The sequence below is a fragment of the Panthera uncia genome, chromosome C2, assembly GCF_023721935.1.
Source record: "Panthera uncia isolate 11264 chromosome C2, Puncia_PCG_1.0, whole genome shotgun sequence".
Lineage (NCBI taxonomy): Eukaryota > Metazoa > Chordata > Mammalia > Carnivora > Felidae > Panthera > Panthera uncia.
Window position 1 is genome coordinate 132,481,822 of NC_064810.1, and position 26,166 is coordinate 132,507,987.

General features: G+C 39.3%; 1 protein-coding gene across 4 annotated transcripts in view; it reads right to left on the bottom strand.

Moving 5' to 3' along the window:
- The window catches only part of SATB1 (SATB homeobox 1), a 106,021-nt gene that overhangs the window by 60,073 nt on the left and 19,782 nt on the right, over positions 1-26,166 (bottom strand). For 3 of the 4 annotated variants that reach the window (XM_049628862.1, XM_049628860.1, XM_049628863.1), the window contains exons 1-5: positions 24,329-26,147; positions 21,379-21,613; positions 17,497-17,673; positions 16,596-16,722; positions 15,706-15,829 (exon numbers count right to left, since the gene is read on the bottom strand). In XM_049628862.1, coding sequence (XP_049484819.1) covers positions 15,706-15,829; positions 16,596-16,722; positions 17,497-17,673; positions 21,379-21,589 — 639 coding nt within the window. In that variant the 5' untranslated portion in view covers positions 21,590-21,613; positions 24,329-26,147. Of the gene's footprint in view, positions 1-15,705; positions 15,830-16,595; positions 16,723-17,496; positions 17,674-21,378; positions 21,614-24,328; positions 26,148-26,166 lie in introns of those variants that run through there. The other variant, XM_049628861.1, reaches the window with a different exon arrangement.

Sequence of the window (26,166 nt, forward strand, 5' to 3'; positions counted from 1 at the left end):
AAAAAAAAAAAAAAAAGCCTTTGGTTTAAAAAGATTATACTAAGTTGTACTTTACGCAGCTCTGGGGCTCTATATTATTGTCCAGCCCCAAATGTCTGGCATATACTAAATACACACTAAATATTCATTTGATGAAAGAGAATAGCTAAATCTGCATTCAAGTCCAAAATGTGTCGCACAGAGGCAGTGTGACCTTGGTCACATTAACTGACCACTCATTCTATCATAATCCCCCTTACTAGATGGGAATCACAGCAACACTCACTTCACAGGCTTGTTCTGAGAATCCATTCATTCAGGCATTTTTTTCCCATTCATTCAGCATGTTATCTACTGAACTCCTACTAGGTGCCAAGCACTAGGCAAGTTCCTAGAAAAATAATGACCCGAAGAGACATACTATCCACACTTACACAGACAATAAATAAGATAAATATGGTTCTCTTAGCACAGAGCCGGGAACAGACCAAGTATGGACTTCAAGATACGTTAATTACTATGACAACCCTCTGCCTCCTCCTCACTGGCTTTTATTATATGATCACATTTCAGATCAGTCCAAAGACTATGCTTTAAATAACAGAAGAGCATCAGATAAAATTTTCAAATGTTGTTATTTTATGTCAAATTTTCTTCCGAAGAACAGAGTAGACTAATTAAATTTATTAACTCGGGTCACGGGATAACAAGAGAACACACCCCGGGAAAAAAAGTATTTCTACCATTTGTTTCAATATTCCAATCTGGCAGTATCTTTGTGAAGCTGGCCTGTACCCAGTAGCAGGTATCAGGAAGACATCTACTGCTTCTCTGACTTGGATTTTCGAGCTGTGCCCTCTCTCCTCTCTAACAGCAGCTCATTCTTCAGGACAGTTCAGGCACCCTTGCTTCTGCAAAGCCTTTCCTGACTTGGTATAGATCCAGCACATGGCACCTTCCCAGCACTCTTCCTGCTGCTGTCAGTCTTGGGGTTGCATGTCTGAAAGGCCTGGACTCACCACAGGGCTGGGCATATATTAGCTGATCAATCAAAGGATCAAATATCACTGAATTAGCCGTTACTGGAGGCTACCAGAAACAAATTTTTTTTTTTTTTGCTCCTAAGGGTCAAAGGTAATGTCAGCTTGTCCCATGAATCTTTTCAGATGCATCATTTTTAGCTGTCATGATAGGACTCATAGTTTAAAGAAACTTTGTTCATTAATTTGCAAGAGATCCCTTCCCAGGTTTTTCAAAATACATCCACACAGATGTCTCGGAAGTCGCAGTGCTTGGTGGTTATGTTATTCCAGTTCTCTCTCTCGGTGTCTATTTATACAAGCTCTCCAAAGCACTTTGAAAAAGGCACAAGTTGTATCGCAAGTTTTCCTACTCAGCGGCCGGTCTGTGTAGACCACCGATGGTCAGGGAATAAAACAATCAAGAGGACCAAACTCAGGCAGCTCAAATCTCAAGTTCAAATGCTACACAGTACACCAGCCAAGGACTAGGCCACAGCTTCCAGTGTTGGGAAACGCAATTTGAAAGTTGGCAGAAATTGGCTGTGGGTCTCATAACCCCAGTGTGACACAATATTCTCATCCTAGGAGCCAAGTTGTAAGCTTTTCTAAGATCCATAAAGCACATGTCTGCTCCCTATGAAGAGCTTCGGTTCTTTCTGAGAGTCTGCTGAAGTTCCGATCTGAAAGAATGCCATCTTCACAGAAACCCCAGTACTCTAGAATGATACCATCTGCCACAGGCTGAGCTTCCTTTTCAGCCAAATACATTATTTATAACCTTTCTAATTGTGAAAAGGTAAGGGTGGAATTTTTCTAAAGCCTGACTTAGATATAGTTAGAACATTCTAAACCTTTGCTCTCAAATACTGCAGGTCTCCAAATTTGAAAAACAAAAACAACAACAAAAAAATCCCATAAGGAATTGCTTGAGGTCAAATCATTTTTCAACATATTATATATTCTTTCAACCCCCCCGCTAGAATATAACATACGCTGTAGGTATATATTTAGAACACATTTAGAAACTGAAAGAAGATGTTTTTATTTTTCTACTTGGTCATCCTGGTAGCCAATAAAGAGGTTTAGGGAGAGGTGAGGCCTTCTGGAAAAAAAAAAAAAAAAAAAAAAAAAGGTTTATCAACTGGGGAAAGGCAGTGATCTGATTACCCTTAAAATTGCTTTGTTGTGCCTTTAACAACAACAAAAAAACCCACCCCAAAACAATGCTAATCAGGTTATTCAATCATTTAAACCAAAACTGTTCATGCTTTTCTGCCAAATCAACCAACCACAGCAAAATCTGTTATCTCTGATTGCTCAGCTTCCAGTCAAAAAACAGTTAACCCCCACTATACCAAAAGTTTTCCAAAATACCCTCCAAGCTCCGAATACTCGTGAAGAATAAAGAGAAAGCCACGTCATCTTTAAAGGGTAATTGAAGTGCTGTACCATATTTGCATATTACGATATACTCTAATAAACTAAACAGCCTGTCCCGGAAGCCAGAAGCTCCCTAGCATTTCATCTGATCTCCATACTGACTTTTTGTGCACTATTTTTTTTTTTTTTTTTTTTTTTTTAAACAGGACTGTGATATCATGATCAAAACTTACTAAAGACTTGCTGATGGTTTTACTGCGGTGGGAGGAGGTAGCAGGAGCATCTACAAAATGGTGGTTCACCCATGTTTAAAGCTTTCAGGCTCCATCAGCAGAGAGGGCAAAGGCTACAACATCTTATTTACACAATTATCTAAATACGATTAAACAGCTGATGGACAAATATTAAACTGGAAAATGTATAGTCATTTCAGCTTAATGTAATCCTCTTTCTGTAAACACCCAGGATGATTTTTTTCAACCAGAACAGTCCTGACATCTCATAAGCCTAAGGGTGAATAGCAAGAGATTGTTTTTGATAGTTATAAATATTCAAAAGACATGCAGACCATCTGCTTTCATAATACAGGTAAAGCAAGACTGAAATGGTGACTGCTGTATAAAAATGATTCTTTTAACAAAGTCTTCCTCTCCTCGAAAACTATAAAGACAGATGTCAAAAACTGTTTACACAGAGCAATCAGGAGCGTGCAAAATGTAATATTCCTTTTACACACAGTGCTTGCTAAAGAGATTTTTTTTTCTTTTTCTTCCCATCTGTGTGTTGCAACACATTTCTACAAGTTAAAAACATTTTTTTCAAACAGAGATCTCATGAATACCCAAAAACATGCTATCTGGTTTCTGAATGCTAATTAATTTCAACTAAGGAATCTGAATATCTTTTTCTGTAGGAAGGAATGTATGTTTTGAATTGGAATACTCTAGAGACAGCAAGGGAAATAATCTTACCCCGGTTTAATTCTATAAGGCGATTTTCATGGTTCTACCTTGTCTGTAATATATATCTGCTATGTCCATGTTTTAAATGAAAGCACATTACTGCTAATGTCTTTGGCATAAAGTCTAAAATAATTGTTTTCTGAAATAAATGCCCACGCATGTGAAATGTATATACAGAAACCTTTAAGTTCTCAGTCGATGCAGAGTGATGCATAAAACCCTATAGTTAATTTTCAGGACTGGAACACTAATCTTGACAGTAACCTTTTTATGTATTGTATTAATGGCACAGAGGCATTAAGCACCTTTTTATAATTTTCAATAAAATGAGCATTTACTGAACAATCTGTCAAACTGCTGGCTCCCTATTCTTTTACATTTTTATTTTTTGAGAAGTGTAACTTCATACACTCTGACGCCCCTCCTCTTTCTCTGTGTCCTGTCTGCCTGTGGCCTGAATTTCACAGCAGTTTTTCATATGCATGTGAAAAACCCAAAGGTCAAACTTTAATTTTGGATCAAATGGAATCAACTCCATGTTCAAACACAATTTTAATGGAGATTCTCAGCAAATGGAATTTTCTTTTAATCCCAAAGGATATCAAATACTACAAACAAGCTCTAAAAGGCATCATATGAGATGGTGACATGGAACGAATTTGTTGAAAATTAACAGGTAGTCCCCCATCTGGTATTTGGGGGTGGGAAGGAAGGGAAACGGGCTTGAATTTATGAGAAGCAAATGGCAGGATTTCTAAGTGTAATACTCTGTTTGTGCATGTTAGCTTATGTTCCCCAAATCTTTCCCTCTGGATCCTCTATTGCTTTCTAAGCCATTCTCTTGGGAGATACAACTGGGGCATATTCGGAATCTCAATTTGTTGAGAGGAGACTAATCACTTATAAATTTTACTTAAACTCCAGTTGTCATAGTTATGGCTCTTGCCATCGTGATCAATTCCAGTGCCTGAAAACGGCATTTTCACAGAAAGTAACCCTGTGTCATGCTAAAAATGGAATCTCAGTACCAACTTCCAATACAAAAGGAAGCACAAAGAGAACACATCTAAATCTTTTTGAATTTTCTGGCGTTTCCTAAAGATGAAAATGTGACCATTCCAAAGCACAGAAATCTTATTTAATTATTTAAATACCCAATTCATAATTTTTAAAGAAAATGTTGGCTCACAGTTCACATGGTTTTTCCACATAAAGTAATTTTACCTAAGGCCCGGATAATACCTTCGACCAGATTCTCTACTCTGTTGTTTTGTAGAAGTACCTATTCTAGAAATGTTTACCATCCTGAAACCTTCTTATTCAAACTAATTGAATATATTAGTAAAGAGCTTAAATTAGAAAATATTTGTTAAAGGTGTATTATGACTAAGGGTATGTAATATTTCAAATTAATTGCACAGCGGCTTACTTCGTTCATCTGCAACATGAAGGGGATTGAATTAGATAATCTCCAGCGTCCCTTCTAATGGCTTTCAGAGTCTATGAAATCTACATGTATTCCCAAACAGAGGTCCTGTAGGGTCTTCTTCAATGACTTAAGAAGATTTACCTGTAATACACATCAGCCATTCACAGGCATTCACTGCAAATGTCCCAACTACAGTGTTATTTTTAGGAAGGTTAAAGTCCCCTGGTTTCTTATTTATAATGTGATTATTAAAAATACACCCATCATTATAAATTAAACATTATCCTACTCCAAAAAGAATTTTCACGAGCTTTTCATTAGATTAATCTAAATCCAATGACTTATTTTACAGCAAAAATCGTTTCCTAAGATTCTAAATTTTAAGCAGTCTGCACCAACTTGGCAATTTGAGGAATGCTTGCTTATTCTTTCTCTGATGGTCCTTGCATAGTTAAATCTCTCATCCGCTATGGAGATTACAATTTCTAGTATCTGTACTTAGACACAGCACAAGAAAAAGTAACAAATTTGTGTTTAATGCCAGGGGTCCTAAATAAAGCATTCTGAAAAACTTTAAACCACGGAGTAAAAGGACTGAAGTAGTTAGAATCCATTTTTTCAAAAGTAAACACAGTTGACCCTTGAACAACATAGGTTTGAACTGCATGGGTCCACTTATATGCAGACTTTTTTACAGTACAGTAATGCATTTTCTCTTCTTCATGATTTTCTTAACATTTTCTTTCCTCTAGCTTATTTTATTGTAAGAATATAGTAAATAATACGTGTAACATACAAATATGTGTTAATCAACTTATATGTTATCTGTAGGGCTTCTGGTCAACAATAGGCTGTTAGTAGTTAAGTTTTTAAGAAGTCAAAAGTTATATGTGGATTTTTGACTATGCAGGGGGTCAGTGTCCCCAACCCTGTGTTGTTCAAAGGTCAACTGTACTAGAATTAGGCTCTGTAACTCTTTACAGATTTTATGTTCCTTCTCTGCATTCTTTCTTCATATGAACACTATTAAGATTTTTAAGCCAGACTGCCTACAACTTGGGGAGAAAAGACAGCCCAGAATTTAGCTTTTTATGGAATGACAAAACTCTCTTTGGGAATCTCATGAAACCTATGGAAGGTCTCTCCACATACACTCCCAAAAGTAACTTATAATTTCTGGGTCTGCACAAATCCTCAGAAGCCTATCACAGAGTTGATGGATCCCCTCATATCTGATTCAAGATTTCACAGGAGACTAAGAGCTAAATCATGTCCTTGATTTCTGTGTTTTTAAGTTACTGTTAGTTGTTAACCAAGACTTTCTATGTCTACTCAATAAAGATAAACCAATGTCACCTCTGGAATAGGTCACAGAGGAAAATCAAATTAATCTGGCTCGTCTTTATCAATATTATGAAAATGCTTCCCAGCTTTGGAAACTGCCATATTCTGGTAATCACCTCTTTAGGAGTTATAGTGAAACAGTAAAAATGTTGCACAGGTTGGACATCGAGAGATAATGTGCCCCGTCCATCACTGGAGGTATGTGCTCCAGGCTGAGCTGGTGCTCATGCAGAAGGGTGGACAAGCCGGGTCCCTGGGGCCCATTCTGGAATGGCTGAACAGTTATCTACACTTGCAGCTCTCCCTAAATTCAGGTGATTCTGGGCCTTTATACAGTGGACTTTTACACATTATGTGTTTATAGCCCTATACAGAGTCTCCAATGCCAAATGTGGACTTTAGAACATCAATTGAGGAATGGACATTGTGAGCCCGTATGGCGTGGTACTGACTGTTAGCATTTCTATGTTGGCAGCATCAGCATCTTTGAATATAAATCAATGGACTCTGCTATCGAAATTTTCCTTCTTCACATTATTTTTAAACACGAGAAATGGACAAATGGAACTAACAGTAAAAAAGCATGGATCTCAAATATAACACAATTGACCCAAAATGAGAAGTATGAGCCATGCTGAAATATATGTTTGATAGGGAAGAAAAATTTCAGACATGCATATAAATATATCGTTAAAAGGCTGTGCTTAACAGTGACATATAATTAGATCTTTTGCAGCATATTTTGCATCTCTGGGTCCCTTGTATCTCCAAGGCCACTGTTCTGCTTACAAACATGTAAATTTGTACATATATTCAAGAACATTATAACATAAGCAAAAATACAAGACAGCTTGGAGTATCAGTAGATTTCCTTACAGAAAAATTCAGAATTTGCTCTCAGTTAGATAAACTAAAAATTCAGAAGTGTAATAGGAGAAATATTTTGTACAGTAGGATATTATAGATCAGAGTATCTATAAACTACTACTAATAAAACTACTGACATAGTTTATTGGTTCATGAAATTAACACGGCAAAAAGCCTATGAGGCATCAGCTTCATAAATATTCCTGAGATCCTACTGTGTGCCAGGATTTACAACTGTGATGATGAATCAAACTTAGTCCCTTTGTGACAGTTAATCACAAGGTAAGGCGAGCCTAGTTAGTCTGCACATAATCTCAGAACAGCACGGAAAGTACTACGATGGGTGCGCAAAGGCAGGATGGAGCCCTGAGTGCAGGGAGTGGGGGTGAGGGGAGTTCACGAAAGGACACGAGACAGGCTCCCACCCACAGGACAGTCCCCTGAGGCATCTTTATGCTTTTTGGACACTGTCTAATCTAAGGTACCTTATTTGCTTAACTTGCAAATGGACTTATTTAAAGTGCAAGGTTTGAGCCTTTCCCCACTTCCATTTAAAAATACGTGGGAAATTTATAATGATTCAAAGGATGATGCTAAAAGTGCCCCTCACAGGTGAGAATGGACTGTAACACAGTCCTCTGCTTTTTCCACATGTGAAAAGTTCTTGGTTGTTTCCATAAAAAGTCTGCATCAAAATCTTCTTTGGAGCAGCAGTTTCTTAGATGACTATACAGCATCCCCATGTGTAATTGCAACCTCTCAATCATCATGTTGTAGAAAAACAGCCAAAGTTATTGTACACTTTAGAACCGAGCAATGTTCCAAATGTTTAACAAGTAGTATTTCACGTAATTCTCATAACAATCCTGAAAAATTGGTGCTATTATCTTCCTACTTTATAGATGAGGAAATTGAGGCATGGAGAGTCACTTCCCAGAGCTGACAGAGCTAGTAATGACAGAGCTCACATTCTTGACTCCTAGGTAATGAATGGTACAAGCTCACTAATTAAAGTGATGGCAAAGAGCAATGACACGCAAAGACTCCCATAAAAAGTGACAGAATGAAGTTGCTAAAGAAATATATCACACCAAGAAATAGTTCCATTAAGAAATAAAAAGAAAACGAAATTAGGCTCTGTCCTATGTTATCATAACCCAGGAGTTTCAACACATCTGGAAATTCTATTGTGTCGTTTCATAAAGTTAATACTTGCTTCAGGTAGCTTCACATTTTTTAACTGCCTGGGAATAAAGGCTGGATTGACAGTAGAAAGGGACAAGCCTAGGACAATCAGTGGTACCCAAGGATGAAGTGAAAATGTGATCTCAAAGGGTGCTAACAAAGCGTTAATCTTCTCTTAACTTTCAACCTATCATGTGGTTTGCACCTTTAACCCCTCTGAGGAAACTAAATTAGATTAGCATTTTTATGGGAAAATACTGCAATAAAGATAATATTTTTTTTAAAGAAGTAAAGAAAACGATGATGGCTAAAGAGGATAAAGTTTTAGAGTAAAAATAAAAGAAAAGAAAAGACTACTGAAGGATGTCTGAAAGATGTCAGCTACCTTCAATGAAGAATTCTGCAACCTTATGAATTGTCCGTGATGAAACTCCAGCACCCCATAATAATACTACATATTAGAACACAATACAATCTTACATTTCTGAAGCGCCCTTCATGCAAGCATCCCAGGGTGCTTTACAATCATTATGAGTTAAAATTAAAACTGAAGCACATACAATTCCTAATAGAATCGTTTTAAAAATGCTAAACAGAACAAATAACTTTTAAGTCTAGATTTAAAAGTCCCAACAGCCAGAGCGTTCCTTACTTCAATTGGCAATGAGCTGCAGAGCCGGGCTGAGGCTCTCTCCTGTTATGTTAAAGGCTCTCTTATGTTTTTTATACTCCGAACACGTTATGATCGAGCAGTTTCCAATGAAACAGGAAAAAAAAAATTGGGTGCGTGTATCTATTTGTTTTGATTATTCCGAATTTAAGGTCTTTTGTTTATTTGTTTATGAGTCTGGCCAAATCTGACACGAAATAAAGCAGGTTTAAAAAGCAAGTCCAGACAGAGCCCAACTTGAAATTTAAGTAGTAGTTGCAAAAAAAAAGACACTCAAAAGCACTCTAAAACTAGCTCTGTTTTAGCAAGAAAATCAGATTTATTAGCATGATTTGGTTAACTTAAAAAAAAAATTAGAAAATAGCATTTAATAGGCTTTTTCCAGGCCAGGTCTATATTCCTCAACCTTGGCAGTATTTATTATTCTGCAAGTCAGAAAAAAAAAAAAAATAGGGGAAATGCTCTCATGATATGGTAATTTTCCTTGCATTAGTGATTTTGAGGTCAAAGGAAACCTGTTCAGATCTAAAACAAAGCACAGGTAAAAATCTATTAAGTGAAAATGAAGTACTTACACATTGTTAAGCACTCTCTAAATTGGCATGGCTTAAACTCTTTTATGTTTTACTATTGTGAAAAGATAGCAGCTATAAAATATTTGAGATCAATCCATTTTAAGTTAGATGCTTTATTAAGTTTGGCTTTTTTGATTAATATATCTGAAAGGTTACAGAGACCTAACATCAAGCTACAGTAAAATCCTTATGTATCTAAATCAGCTAAAAATGAGCCTGCTATATGAGACTTAGGAAAACTTGCAATTTGGAGCACATTTTTATTCTTCTATTGTAAATTCTATACATTATAATATTAACACAGAGCAGATGACTAAGTTCAAAGAGAATGAAGAATAACTAGTTCCAATAGAAAGGCAGAAAAAAATAAGTAGCAATTCACACTACTACCCATATAAGACTGGTTTACCATTTCCTTTATGAATCTCATTGCTGAAAATGGTAGTAAAATCCAATCAGTATCAAGTACTTCAGTGCCTGGCAAAGCAGATGTTCATAACCTTGGATACCCATGGTCAGTAGAGTAAGGACTGGGAAAAGTCCTAGAATTTAAAAAAGTTTATGTATCCAATAAGATTTATGTATTAATCAGGAACAGGCAAGTATAAAAACCTACAAGCACATCTCAAACAGGAAACGCTCTATTTTTAAATGGAGTTGGGCAGTTATATCCTCATCTATCATATCAGGCCAGTGGCTGAGGAAGGTCTATACTTGCAAATAGACTCAAGAAATTAAAGTGCCCACTATTTCCAATGCAAATTCCTAACACTGTCTTGGGGTTCAAAATAAAGGCCTATTAGCTCAATTATACCTATTGATCCAGATGGATGTGACAGGATGGGGGGAGGAAGTGACTGCCATAGAGCTAGTAAACTCAAGCCTTTTGGAACCTCCAAAACACCTGTATCCCAGAAGTTAGTCCCTGTGCTCTAAACTACCCTCTCACTTCTAAACTAGGGGCATGAAACAATAATACTTTCAAAGCAAGTCAGTGTGCAAACAACAAAATCAAAACACATCTGCTAAACCAAAATTTCAGCAATGAGAATAAATGCGATTGGAAAACTGTAAGTAGTTACCAGTACTTCAGGGAAATGGAAGTATTTTACAAAACGCATCAAATTAATTTGAGAAAGCCTTAAAAAAATCTTTCATCTATATATGACCAAGAAGGATATTTAGTTAAGCTCACAGGCTCTGGGTGTGAATTCTCTCTCCTCTGCTTTAGCAGCTATGTAACCATGAGACTCATTTAAACGCTGCCTCGGGTTCCTCCACTGTGAGTACAACACAAACTATATTCCACTCAGGGTGATGGACTTGCCCATCCTACATCAAAAGCACTAAATAAAATTATTTCAATTATGAAGGTGTATCATCCTTATTACCACATAGAAAACAGGAAACCTGTCACACAGCAGACTGCCAATACATAGTTTTGAATGAGTTAAGTGTGTGAACATGTGAATAAATTTCATAGGGTTAGACTCTCAGATGAAATACAATAGATGAATATTGATGTTGGGTGCTGTCTAGAGAGTGATTTTTTTTAAAATTTTTTTAAGTGTTTATTATTTTTGAGAGACAGAGAGAGAGACAGAGCATGAGTGGAGGGGAGAGAGAGACACACACACAGAATCCGAAGCAGGATCCAGGCTGTCATCACAGAGCCCGACACGGGACTCGAACTCACTGACCAGGAGACCATGACCTGAGCCGAAGTCAGACGCCTAACCGACTAAGCCACCCAGGTGCTCCCTCTATAGAGTGATTATTAATGCTTATTTACAAATTTTCAAAGTGTCATTTCAGTCTAAAAATTATGAAACAATAATGCAAAGTGCAATTTAAAAAACACGTATTTATAGTACAACTGATATGGATTTTTAAGTTGTTGCTCTGGTGCTATGCATCATATAGACTGAAAATCAACTGAGCACAGAGGTCTATTAGATGCTTATGGCAGTGACTGTCAAGTTTCATAGAATCAGCATGATCAAATGGTAAGCTTCAGGAGGGCAGGTTTACCTGTCCTACCAATACCTAACAGAAAGTCTGGCATATATTAGATCTTAGATGCTCTCAGGAAAAGGAAAGATGATTTTATTCAATACAACTTCTAAATGAAACATTCTTAGGAGGGAGGGGAAGGTGGGTGATGGGTATTGAGGAGGGCACCTGTTGGGATGAGCGCTGGGTGTTGTATGGAAACCAATTTGACAATAAATTTCATATAAAAATATAAATGAAACATTCAAACTTAAATACATTTTATATATATTTTGCTACTTGAAAATGAAAATTATGCTTTTCACTTACTTCATGTAGGACTAGGGCCTGGGGCTACTGATCTCTAGGCGAGAAAGGAAATAGTAATCCAATCCCTTAACAATGTGAAAGTCATGATGGGTGAGTGTGTGTGTGTGTGTGTGTGGTGGGGTAGGGGTGGTAAAAATGCAGTATCAGATTATAATTTCTCAGGAATATCTGATCTAAACATTTTTAGAAGAAAGACATTAGTTAGGCTGGGAGAAGTAATCCTTGACCTTTTAACAAAATGAATCTATCCTTATACTGAATGTATATATATTTATCCAGTGCTTAAGTTCAATTTCTAAAACTTCAGGGAAAACTAAAATGAAAATGAAATGTTTTATTGTAAATCAAATGTTTACTTCTTTCTAAGTTCCCATTTACCTCCCGAATCCATACACTCAATGTTCTTATGACCACAGGCTTTCTTGTCCCCAAGCCAGATTGATTCTCTCCTCCTTACTTGCAGTTCAGAATACAACGCCCACCTTATCCAACCACATCCACTGAAAAAAGTAAAAGTAACAAGAAAGCGACCAAGAAAGCGATCGACTTCGGCTCCATAAGGAGCTAAGTGTTTGCATCTTAGCATGTTTTTACAAAAATAAACACGTGATACAAAAACGTAATAGATGGATGTCAATCTATTTGGGCAGATTCATGATTTAGGAAAGCAGTCACAGAAATAAAGGCATAGTTATAAATCAAACCACATGCACCCTTACGGAATTTCTGCAGCTGGAGAAAACCTTGCAAATATTATCACACATTATTGCACAAAAACATTAAGTGTGCATTTTAAAATCAACACACTCTACAATTTATCATTGGGAAAGGATTTTTGGGTCAGACACTAACCAGTGTTTTGACTAACCTCTAGGCTCATTGGCTTCTTCATCTGTCCAAGGAAGAGTCTGGGTACAATAAAAACCTAGTTTGAGGGGCGCCTGGGTGGCTCAGTCGGTTAAGCGGCCGACTTCGGCTCAGGTCATGATCTCGCGGTCCATGAGTTCGAGCCCCGCGTCGGGCTCTGTGCTGACAGCTCAGAGCCTGGAGCCTGTTTCAGATTCTGTGTCTCCCTCTCTCTGACCCTCCCCCGTTCATGCTCTGTCTTTCTCTGTCTCAAAAATAAATAAATGTTGAAAAAAAAATTAAAAAAAAAACAAAACCTAGTTTGAATATTCCAAGGACATCTGTCTAGCAAGTGTGGGGCAATCCTCCGAAGAGCACTGGAGGCAAGGCTTCTCAGGCACCCCAAGCACATTCCTGCTGGATTCCCATTGGTTTTCCCTCCCGGACTCTACTCTGTAAAGGGAGTCAACCTAGGGTCCAGAGGCTGGACATTCTGCTAAGCATAGTATTAAGGGGCCCTGTAGCTATACTTGCCATTGAGGTATTTTATCATAGTAAACAAAACTCTCAATGTACAGCAAAATGTGTATGCTAGACTTTTATACTCAAAATGCTCAAGCAAGTAGATGAAAACTCCACAGGCGGGGGCGGGGGGCTAAACAAGTCTTAACATGAGTGTTTCTTCGCGTCAGGTTCCATTTTGTGTAAAAGTGAGGCAATATTTACTTGCAAGGCATTTTTCACAAAGCCATCTTCATCACTGTATCTCAACCACAGGGGAGAGAAAGAGTTGTTTTGCCCAGCTCAGCATATATTTTGGGCTAAGGCCTGACAGAGCCTGGTTCTCTCTTCTTTAATAACTTACGACAGAAAAGAAAATCAAGAAGCAAAGGGAAACCAGTTCATTATTACAACGTTCCAGATTAAGTATTAAGATTCATGGACTCATTCTAGAGAGAGAAATAACCCCCTCACATTTAAAGAACAGGTCGCCTTTTTTTCATGAATTAAGCGTTAAATTAACCTCAAATATCTGTTGCCACTGGTAAACCACACGTAGTTTTTTCGAAAGGTATTTTTAAAGAAAGGACAACTGTAACTACAACTGATGGTGAAGTTACAGCCTGGTTCCACCACTTCACGATCACAGCAGGGGCTCCAGCTTACACACAGCCTCATGTTCTCCTAGACGCGTCTCCACAGAAGCTCACCCACGGAGGACTCCAAGACCAAGCCCCGAATTTCATTTGGTCGTTCCGTTTAATGTTATAATTGTCTGTATTCAATTCACTTCCCATGATAACATTAAGTACGTTCACAAGTATATTTCCAGGCTATAGTGAGGTAGAGTTTACTGGCTGAATGTTGAGGTCACTGAACAATCAGTTCTCACTGCTTATATCAGTCAATACTTGCACTAGCATTCTCTTCTCCGGTTCACAGTAAATGCCTGAAATCGTTGCCTGAATTTCCTCCCAAAATCAATGGGACATCCAGCAACATACTGGGGCTACGTAGGTCTTAACTTTGAATTCTAAAAAAGTTTATTTCTAGGCCATTTCAAGTTTTCAAATGCTAGTAACCAAGTGACATTATCTGGAGTTGTCTGCGAAACCCAAAGTCCCAGATGTAAGAGTCACCTGCTTCATTATATCATCCTATTGATTTAGCTGTGTTTAATTAATTTAAATTACTTTTATTCGATGGTTATAAATTCACATCCTCCCTACTCCAAGGGTGAGCACATCCTCTCTACTCCAAGGGTGAGAGAGGGAAGATAGAAGGAAATAAGCTAAATGACAAAAAGAATTTGCCCTGAATTCCAAGAAACTGACACCTGCAATATAAAAATTTTTTTACCTATGGCTACAGCTTACCTTATAATATAGAAAGCCATAATTAACTATAAATTTAATTCACTTGCTTCACTCCTATAATTGTTAACAAATATCAAAGTAAAGCCGATGGACTGTAATGCAGCAACCTGGGATACATGGAGTTTCCATAAGACAGTAGCACAAAAGCCCGCAAGCTTCCTTCTGAAGGTACCAGTACCTTCACGAGCATCACACTGGAAGTATATTTTGAGAAAATCTCAAGAGCAGAAATGTTTATAGCAGAGTCATACGGTTCACATTCAAGTGACTGACAGACTAACACTCAGGATTCCATTTTGAACTTGACATAAAAGAAAAACTTCAAAATGGGGTAAAAATCTCGTCGGATCATACTTGAATCGTACTAGATCACGGGATGACCTCACATCGGGGGATGGCATCTTGACACAATTATGTAGCGACTACACAAGCAGCCCATGAAGAGCAGGTTCACAGCACCCTTTCTTATGTGAAATCAGCCGAGCGTGATCAAAAATGTTTGGTTTGAAATTTAGAAAAAGGGGCAGTCTCCATCTAGAGTTTTAGTTACGCTTCACCAAAATTCATTCTAAAATATCAAATACAATAATAAATCTTTGTCTCATTTCAAGAGTCTCTGATAACATGACAGGAATCTCAGAGGAAAAAATAAAATTCCACCAAAGAACAAAGCAAAACAAGTAAACCAATGCCACAGAACTGGTGACAAAACCCCGAGCACCACTCAACCTTTAGTTACAGGGAAGAAACTTCTTATTTTTATGATTGTTTATACGAAATGCTTTTTTTCCTCCTTTTTTTCTAACGGATAAAATATCTAGAAACTGTACTCTTTTTTTTTTTTATTGAGGTAGCATGGCGAAGTTTTCCATTAACACTTACACTGCCGCTCGTGCTCACCAAAGGTTCCTGGAGGTTATACAACCTTTACTCTCTCTTACATAAGGACACTCAGGAGAATGCAGCTTCCATGCTCAGAGAACTCAGAGGAGGAATCTAAAAACAAGCTAAGGCAGTCTTCTGCTGAGCTGTTTCTCCTTTGCTCTTTTCCCCAAGGGAGAAAAAGCGTAACGGCGCTGTCCAGAATAAATCAGGCATATTGTTACAAGTCACCAGGGGTCAAGTCACCTTGCAATTTTGACAGACCTGCTTCAGATACCAGTTGCTTTCGACTATGGAGCCCCATCAAACCTGAAATCAGGGCTGCCCATGATGGCTTATTATTTATTACATGCTATGCTAAGTACCTGTGAAAGGGGGCACTCCTTGGCCAACGAACTCTGATTCATATCTTTCAGTAAGTCCTTCAGAGCATTCCTTACTGTGGTGTGCGACCATTGTTCGGGAGGCAAGTCTTCTAGTTTGGGGCAACTATTTGAGACATAGATTAGAAAGGGGATTATTACAAGATTGCATCCCGCTGCAGAACATTCCTTTAAGACAGACAGATTTCATTTTGCGCATCAAACAGATGCATCTGGAGATTGCTCTCGGTCTCCTGATTGTTCCGATTAGTTAATTACTTTATACAACACATCTGCTGTATCGATGCATGAATTATACATCAGCTGCCTGTGGTGGCTATTTTTTCACGTTACTTCTACCTTCCTGCTCTGATGCGCTTGGGAAGACAATTTAAGGTGTACTGCTTTCTCGCGAGCCATCGTGAAAAGCATTAACGTATTAACCGTTTTCCTTTCGTGACTCCGTTCATACGAATTAAAATGGTAAAAAAAATATATAAATAAATGAGATCGCGGCAATAGTGAATAAGGCATTCTTTCACAAAATGTACACAGATGGCACTGTTCATGATATGCAAAAATATTTTTCTCTTAAGTAAACTTTATGTAAAATGCCTTCTTGTAATGCATCATTTAATTGACTAAATATAAAAAGTCTTGTCTTTTGATATCCTGCACAAAACCTACAAATTTGGGGGTGGGGGGGGGGAGCGGGTTTTCAATATCCACTGAAGTTAGGAAAATAAAGCAGAAGGGGCAAAACAATGAAATCAATTTGGATTTACCTTTCTGAAACACCCAGTAAATGCACATCAAAGGCTGACCAGACACGCTTTATTTCCAAAGAGCAGGCACGGAAAACGTTCTGCCCTAGAACTGCTGTCCTGACTCACCTGTGTAACTGAATTTTCAATGTGACCACATGGTACACGTCTTGAAGCATATCTGCTACCGTAGCATCAGGGGCGTCTGTCACATAAGATAGTGGCACTGGATTCCACTTTCCGACCTGGATTAGCCCTATTCCAGATAAAGAGAATACATCACTAAATATTGTACCCTTCAGATAATATTTCCAGCAGGAGGTTGTCGTTGTCCTTGTTTTTTACGCTGCCCCCACCACAAGCAATACTGTGATTTCTGTTTGAATGATTCCCTTCCCTCTAAAAGGCAGGTCAATGAAAATATTCACAGCTTAGCTTTCCAAATTGTAAAATTATGTAAATGACTGAAGGGTTGTTTATTATTTGGGAAATAAAAGCCCATCAATAAAACCTATGCACAGGCCACATTTTCCTAACTTACAGGAAGTTCTAATAAGACATAGCTGAACCAGTTCTAAATGGCTTTACGATTTAGATAAGATTCTCTATTGCAATGGGAATCAGCATTGAAAAATACTTTACAGCCCATAAAACCATCAGAAACAGAATAAAAGAAACAGAACTAGATATTCAGTCATAAATGCAAATTGACTCTCAACAGTCCATCTGCTCAAATACGCTCCTCACTTCCTTGTGGGTCCTCAGTGGAGCAGATTATTAAGGTCAATAAGCATACTAATGATTCAGCTGAAGTAATTTAAAAAAAAAATCTACCTCGACATTCCACACGCGCAAAATGTGTGTTAACTAAACCAAACTGAATTAAGCCAATTTTTTAAACCCACAGTCTATAAGGCACGAGTGCAACACACAGGCTACAGTTCTTTGAATAAAAATATTCAGTGCTTTCCCTGCAAAGTAAACAAAGGATGCCAAGCAATTTTTCCAACCCCACGGATGCATTATTTACCTTTGGCCTGGGCAGCAGAGCTATGCGAATAACCCAGAGACAGCAATGCCATTTCTATCAGCTGGTTGAAAAGCATATCCTTTCTCACCAACACAAATTCCGCATGCTCCTCCTTGCAGTCATATTCAATGGCATTTTCATAATGTTCCACCACGCAGAAAACCGGTAGCATGGTTCCTGTCAAAGAGACAGAGAAGGAGAGACGCAAACCGACAGCCTTCAGATACACAATCCGGGGGGAGGAAAAACTAAGCCATGAAAATAAATCTTCCCAACAGTGAGAGAAGGGGAGACTGTGTTTCCCAGGCAGACAGGGCACAGAAATACAAGCACGCACACACAAACATGTACGTTCTTTTATGTTTTAAAGTTGTAAGAGAAATATTTAACTAGAATGTGAACTTGGTCCTAAGGTAACTTGGGCTCTGTTTTCATCTCAACAGTGTATTTTCCAAAGTCAATTAACGCAGAATTACCTTTTTGATCAAATAATAATGCTGACGAGAGAGAAGTATCTTGTCTGATCTCCCAGAAGTGGTATACAGTGTGCAAATGTAACTCACTACACTGGTCTTCAGAGGAGCCCACCTTCCCGCTTCCTACATCCTTTTGTTGATATTGAACTTGCCCTGCTTGTGCCCAGAGGATCTTTGACTATAAAATTATTAGCATTTTTCTTCCTTTTTGAAGATCGTTACTTAACAGTTCCATACAAGAAACACAAAACTTCACCAAACTGATGTTCAAAATATGTGATTTCAATATGTGCATAATGCGAATAATTAAGATTTATCTTTATGGCTACTCATTTAATGTACCTGACTAAAAAGACATCACAGTCACCACATGCCCTGAAAATAAACAATCTTTGTGACAGGTTAGGAGACAGAGAAAAGGAAACTGGCCTCGTAATAACAGATTCGGATAAAGGAATCTGCACAGATCTGATGTGTTCTCTATTTACTTTAATCCATGTAATAACTCAGTAGCCAGATGATTATTAATAAGCACAGGCCACACCACTGTTGGAAAAGAGGCTTCTAGAAACTGAAATCACGGAATGCTGTAGTCCTCAAGGTGTTTATGCAGCGCACTGTCAGACTTCCAGTGATATACGGAAAAGGGTTAAAAGCAGATGCGTCTGAACTGTACTGTGGCAAACTGCCAGGAGGGTATCATCTTTAGCATAAATGATGACAAGGGTTACTTTAACAGGGCACCCAGGATCCCCAATTAGTCCCATAACGTTAATGCCTCTATAAGCTCTGCCCTCTGGACTCCCAGAATCAATCCTACCAACTTCTGGAGATTTCTAGCACACACCAACCAGAGCTAAAAATCAGGATATCCTACTGACACCAGCGATGCCCTTTCAACACGCTCTGTTTTCTTGTTTATGCTGAACAAAAGCTGGCAGTAAAACAGCTACATTTGTCTACATGCGCATCTTCACCAAAGCCTTAGCGAACTGTTCACTAGAGATTCTAGCTCTGACAAATAAACCCCTTTAGGTTTACTTAGGAAAGCTCACAAACTCATTCGGAGGTACCCAACAGGCTAGGCATGAAAAACAAGCCACAGAGCTTGCCAATATTCTTGTCATTCATTCATCTGTTTTATACCAGAGAGAGAACCTGTCAGGGATCAGAAGAAGACTTGGGAAGACCACAGCAAAAATAGCAACATGCAAACTGGTGATTTCTTCCTTGGCTTGAAGGTACTTTGGCAAAATTTCCTACACAAATAAACAAAAACATCCAACCTCTTTTTCTTAAGTAGTGCTTTCTCATCTCAGCCACAATTTTTATCTAGCACCTGTCAAACAGAAACCATGCACATGAAAAATAAGATGAAAAACAACAACAACAACAACACATCATCACCACCAAAAAGCTTTAGTAATTTGGTTGTTTGAAGCTGAGAACCTTCTACAATTAAACTGGATTTTAAAAATATGTCACTGTGAAAGCAGTGTTTTAAAAAAAAATTGAGCAGGAAGTGAAATTACTGTACTTTGGTTTCTCCTCCCCCTGTTCTGATGGCTTCAAAGAGTTGGGTTAGTGCAACAAAAACACACGCATTGATTTTTCCTCTTATAGAATGATACAGACGTGTTCTATACTCTATGCTCCTTAGACCTATGAAAGTAACTGTCGCTTTTGCAAACTGTTGAAACATACTGGATTTACTCTGGATTTTATTTCGAGATACCCTATAGATAATTAAGGTGACTACTGATAAGGGGCAACAGAATCACTTAATTACAAATCTAGCTGCTAAACCTCCCAGCCAACTTGTCACCGTCGCCTTACTGATACTGGGAGTAACGCTGAACAGGAGCCTTCTCTGAACTGTCTGATTATTAGTGCTAGTGTTTGGCGAGACTTCCAGCTACAGCAACTTCGTAACCTTCCAGCATTAAAAGGGGAGTGCACTGGTCACTGCTGAATGCTAAAAATACCACATGATTTAAACCTGGAGGCAGTCTTAGAAGCTTTTGCTGAAGGTTTATGAGCCTGTGTAAACAGCACGTCTGCCATAAGGAGCAGTGAAGTCTGTAGAATCCTTGTCTAAAACTGTCCTGGCATTAAAGTTTGCTGTGCAAATATCACATAATACCAGAGACAGCTGAAATCTCCTATTTAGGAATTTATGGAACTTACATGTTTGCAGGCGTCAGAAAGTCTTTTTTATAGAGCCCCAGTGCTTCACAGTACAATATTAATGCACTCAGTTTGAAAAGCCGTAATAAATTATATTTTTAATGCTCTTACCCTGGCTTTCTTAAGATGCATACATTCTTGGCAAACAATCAATAAATAGGGTAATCATGAGTAGAGGCCAAAGAATTTGCTGAAGTGCTGTTTTTCCATTTTTAATAGATAAAGATCTAACAATACGGACTGCTGTGTCTGTTCATTTCAGGATCAATATATTCTTTGTTTTCGCCAAACCAAGAAAAAAATAAATGATTGTATGATAAATGTTATGCATCAAACACAATGAAATTCCTCTGCCTTCTAACTTTACCTACTTAATATTCTTGGTTGCTAAAAGATGGCATTTTTATCCTTGGCTTATTAGCAAATGTAAGGAGAATCTGACTCCTATGCACAGTTGTTCAGAGACAAAATAAAGGCCATTATGAGGCACACACGTTCTACCCATAGAGGCACTGATCTACACAAGTAGCGGTGCTGAACACAAAGTTGTTAAACTTCATCAATTTAATATAGAATTGGTAGAAAGGAGTCACACAGTTACACGCTTCCCCCGACAAACTTGTCTAAGTCTGCCCTTCCTTTATCAAAAATACTCAACTGCAGCAGAAATAAAGAACTAGAATCATCAGGGTTTTCACTGCTAAATAATAAATCTGCTCTTAAGAAAACAAACCACAAAAAAGGATATCGCAAAACTTTTCCATCGTATCACGTAAGGTTCCCATTGTCTCTGAAAACGACTTACAGCTAGTAACCCTCTGAAAAAGCTAGAACAGTACTCAATCTAAGTGTCTTATTCTCAATCAGGGTTAGTTTAAGCAACACCCACCTACATATTCTCTACTACCACAACACCTTATCCATGGAAGCCTTGTGTCAGGAAGGCCATTATATGTAACTCAGTCCTTATCATCCCAAACAGCCAAAGACTGCAGTCTACATAGGAGACTCAGGTCAGGTACCGCGCTCAAGCACAGAGCCTATACTTTCCAAACATGACGGACACTGCAGCCTGGAATGCAACTAATTTCACATCAGAAAGAGAATCAAGGAAAAGGACATACAGAGACACGTTCTGCCTCTCCCACCCCCACACAAAGTGGCCTTGAGTAGACACAAGGCCTTGCAGCTTTCCAGGATTGGGCTCCCAAGTATTTACCTTTCCTAAGGTTGGTTTTCATCAGATGGCCCGAGTGTTTTAAAGGCACTCCCTGCATTTTTGCACCTGTGCTCCCAAGCCTTCCTCTTCCTAGCGGGCTCCCGTTCTGCTCCAGGCGGGCAATCTTGGCTGGTGGACCCTTCGGATCGCTCACATTGTTAGACATTTCTGAATGTTCTTTCCCCTGAGTTGCCTCGTTCAAATGATCCATACTCAGTTACCCTCTAAAGATCACCTGCCAGAATTTAAAAAGAAGACATGTTATAATTGGGTGGGGGTCTCTCCCTCTCTCTTCCTCTCTCTCTCTCTCTCTCTCTATGATACACCAAGTAAATATTTTGTCCCTATTTCTCTCCACAAATATAACATACTTGTAAAATTGCTTAACTAGGTACATAATATAATGCAGATGTTAATTCTATTTCTAGATCACAGTATTACATTTCCATTCAAGTTAACAAAATAATTTGTGGAGACTGTAGCAACACACATTAGAATAAAAACACAATTTGTCACCTACCAACAAAACTAAGTTGGAGGAAATGGGCTTACTTGTAGAACAAGAATTACCACCAGTGTAGTTAAAAAGAAAATAACATATTTATGTACTCCCAATTTTTAAAAATTAGAAACTCATTACAGAACACAATAGCAACACTTTAATCAAGAATGGGAAGATTATCACAGTCCAAAATATTAATTAGACCTGATGTATATGTTTATATTTTTACATAGTTTAATTTTTATGAGGAAAAATAAATATATATATGCCACCTTAAAAAGAAGGTACTAAATATCTGCTTTTTAAACTCTTCATTGGCTTTACAGGTCAATTCACAGAAAAAGTTTTCTACTTTTCAAGTTTTCTATTTTCAGGACTTACATGAGCTGTTAAAGACCTAGTCAAGTCTTGGCTCAAACATGTGATTGGATCCCTTCACCCTTAAGAAAATGGGAGGTGGAGGCTTTCTTCAAATATTTCAGGTACTGAAGCATTACAACTTATGTGTTTTAGTGTTAATATTTAGGCGTCCCTCAGTAATAGAATGCTGCTAACAAGTTCACCAGAAAAAAACTTGAAAATACTTTGTGTATACACATTAGATTGAAGTGCTAAACTCACTTTAAAAAAAAATCTTGATGATTTTGGTAAAACACAGTCACTAGCATTTAGTATGCAGTGAAGTCAACATCTTAACTGACTTTAGGAAAAGTGTAACAGATCATTGTTTTCAGTTATACACTGGACATCAATTTTCATAGTTTATAATAAAGCAATTAGTATGACCTCAAAGTCACTTCTAAAATACACTTTTAACTGGAACTGATAAGAACAGATTTAGTAGAATTATTTTATAAACTTTCATGGTACTTGAGGTGTGGAGCACAAGAATACTAAGGGGTTGGGGATCATATTTAGGAAAAGCCAAAGAGACTATAATAATTACCACTTTCTTCCAGCTGTCTGGTAATTCAACATATCTTGTACTTTAAAAAAAAAAAAAAATTATTGCACCAAAGAAGCTATTGAGATCTGTGTTTGTTGAAAGCCAGCTTGTATCAGCATGGCCTTTCTGTAAACGTTTTTTGCCTGTTCAACCATAGATTACTTTGTTCATTATAATCAAGAAAAGAGGTGAATTGGGGTGGGAGGGGGAAGTAACAATGGTAATCTGCAGGTTTAAAAGTAAAAGTAACCTTAAGAATACCAATTGAGGAACTATAAAGTTTGAGAAATAATGGCTATTTATCCTTGTACTCTAGGGTGGCACGCTGAGAACTAAAGGTTTATCCTTGATCGAGGTCCCATCTGTTTTTGGTTATGAGGTTCATTAACAATAAATGTGCCTCTTTTAACCACTTTTTATCAAGATTACTCTTTTCCATTATATTAGACTACTACCGTCTAAAGCCAAAATTAGAGAGTGATGATTATTAACTTATTCAAAACACTGTTTATAATGTTTCGTGTGGATTATAATACAGAGCTGCTTTTTCTGAAATTGGTTGCCTTACCCTAGAGCAGATGATGAATTTTATAACATATGATTTGAAAAGAAAATACTTAACCCGTGGGGCAATTTGAGAAAAAAAGGTGGGGGGGGGTGTGGAGTAGACAACAGCATCAAAGTTAATGCTACAAAACATATTAAGTAGTCATGAGGCTTAACAGCATTATAAGCTGTACAGCAAATGAAAGTGATAGATTATAATTTAGTTAATGTATTGACAATCAAAACATCATATAGGTCATGCAAAATTATCCTTCCAATACCCACCTATAAGAGTCTATTAAACACTCAGTCATCTTGTAAAAAGCTTTACATTATAAAGCAAAATTACATGCACATAAAACACCCAATTTACTCATTTAAACTCTATGCCCAAGGCTAAAGTTCACCAAACCTCAGTTTGGTCTTGCAAAGAGCAGCCTTCAGGGGCCTGCTGGACTGACAGCACGGGAACTAACTAAGGTCTCAACAGATGCCAGGCTTAAGAGTTTTCTTTTGAGTTACACATTTTAAAACGCATTTTAGTGTAAAGTCTGGTTGGCACACAGAATGCAGGTTACTTTCTCGAAATCCCGTTTCCCTCTCTCTAAAACAAGTCTGTATGTGATCATTACTGAATTAAACCGTGAACTCAGACACTGCTATCATTTCCTCTAAAAGGAAAAAAGAAAAGCACAAAATTCTGGTTTCCAGAACCTATTTTTTGCACCGTGGGATCTTTTTCAACCAGTTCCTTGCTGGATCACCTCACTTGCCCCCACAGAACCCCATAATCACATTTTAAGAGATTGTGCCCTTATCCATTCCATATGGCCGGCACGATCCAGGCCAAGCTTTCACTGTGACCTTTTAAAGAGACAAAGAAGCAAAGTACTATCTAGAAACAGAAACACTGCAGTTTTACTGAGTGAAATTAGCAAAACCGACCTGAAACTCACCACTTCAAAACTTGACAGCATATAAATAACAAAAACAAAGGAGATTTCCTTTGCAGCCCGGGTTCTTGAAGAGAAGTTCAAGACTGATGTTTTCAATGTCCTTTTTTTTTTAAAAAAAAAAAAAAAAAAAAAAAAAAAGCAGCAGACCTGAAGGCGACTTCCCCTGAAATTGTATTATTTTCTCTTCCCCTACCCCCGCCCCCCTAAGCGGGGGAAGGGCAGAAATAAACGTCTAGAAGAGTAGCCATGGGAGAGGGGGGTTAAAAAAAAAAAATCACAATTCGAAAAACAACATATATGGTTTGTAAAATGTCTAACCTCGGAGAACGGGGTTTTCGATGGGGGAGGAGGGGAGAGTGGGAAGTAGGGAGGAGGGAGAAGATAAAATTGATCTGACAAGTGATTCGTTGGGGGGAAAATCGTAAAAACAAAGCAAAACCCGTTATGAGCCGTGCACTGTGGTGGTGCTGGGGAGGCGAGGTGGTGACTGAGGATTCTCTTAAAAAGGGAAGAAAGAAAAAACCCCCACTGCGGACAAGGTCTCCAAAAAGGAAAAAAAAAAAAAAAAAAAAAAAAGGTCCCCTCGCTCCCCTCCCTCCCTCCCTCCCGCTCGCTCTGGTTCTTGGGTGTGAGGACAGAAAGTCTACTTCTGGCTGTCACTTGCGGTATTATTTTCCAATAACCCCGGAGAACGCGGGGAGGGGAAGGCCACCTCGCCTCCCTTCCAACGGCCCCCACCCCCTCCCCAACAATTTCGACTGATTATTAACAAACCTTAAACTTTCTTCCCACAGCCTCGCACCCCCAAGGAGGGCATCTACCGGGGAACAGCGAGGGTGGGGGGCAGAAGGTCGCGGAAAGAGCCCCGGAAAGGCACTGAAATGCCACTTTTGACTCGGCCCTCGCTGATAGCAGCCCCGAGGACCCTCTCCCAGCCCATTGACGCGGGGCTGCGAGCGCCTGGGGAGCCGAGTGAGTAGAGAGAGAGAGAGAGAGAAAAAGAGGGTCTGGGGGGAGGGGGAGGGAATCTGAAGGCGCCCCCCCAGCCACCTCCACCGCCTCGGCAGCGACGAACTCCCCGCCCCCTCCCCCCAAAAAGTCGCCGAGCTCTCACTCAGCCCGAGTCCGAGGTAAACAACGAGCACCACAATGGCACTGGGACTTAGGGGGGAAAAAAGAAGCCCAGAAACCCCAACAAAACTGATGAGGAGTTTCCCGAAATGCAAGAGGAGGGGTGGGAAGCGTCCCTTGGAGTCGCCCCGGCTTCAGGCTCGGTCCCCGGGCCGGGCTAGAGGGCGGCTGTTGCTGTTGTTGTGACGAGGCCGGTTGTTGCTGGGTGGCACAGGGAGAGGTGTGTGTGTGTGTGTTTGTGTGTGTGCGTGCGTGTGAGCGCGAGTCCCCGGACGGGGCTGCTGCTCTCTCTCTCGCTTGCTCGCTCTCGCTCGCTCGCTCGCTCTCCCCCGCGCTGCCGTCTCTGCCCCCATTAAATTATTAGTTGACTCATCCCGGCCGCTGTCGCCGCCGCCGCCGTGCCCAGCTCGGCTCCGCGCGTCCGCCCGGGCTGCAGCCCTCTACGCCGCTGCTCCTGCCGCCGCTGCTGCTGCCGCTGCTGCCGCCGCCGCCGCTGTGGCTGCCGCTTCTTCCTCCTCCTCATTTTAATACAAAATCACCCCGCTCGCAGCCCCAGCCCCGAGCACGCAGCCTCCTCCCGGCCGCCCGCCGCCGCCCCGAGCCCTTCCCCAGCGGGGCCGGCTCATCCGCCGCGTCCGGGGAGCGGGAGCGAGCGAGAAAGTGGCGGCGGCGGCGGCGGCGGCGGCGGAGGGGGGGGGGAGAGGAGG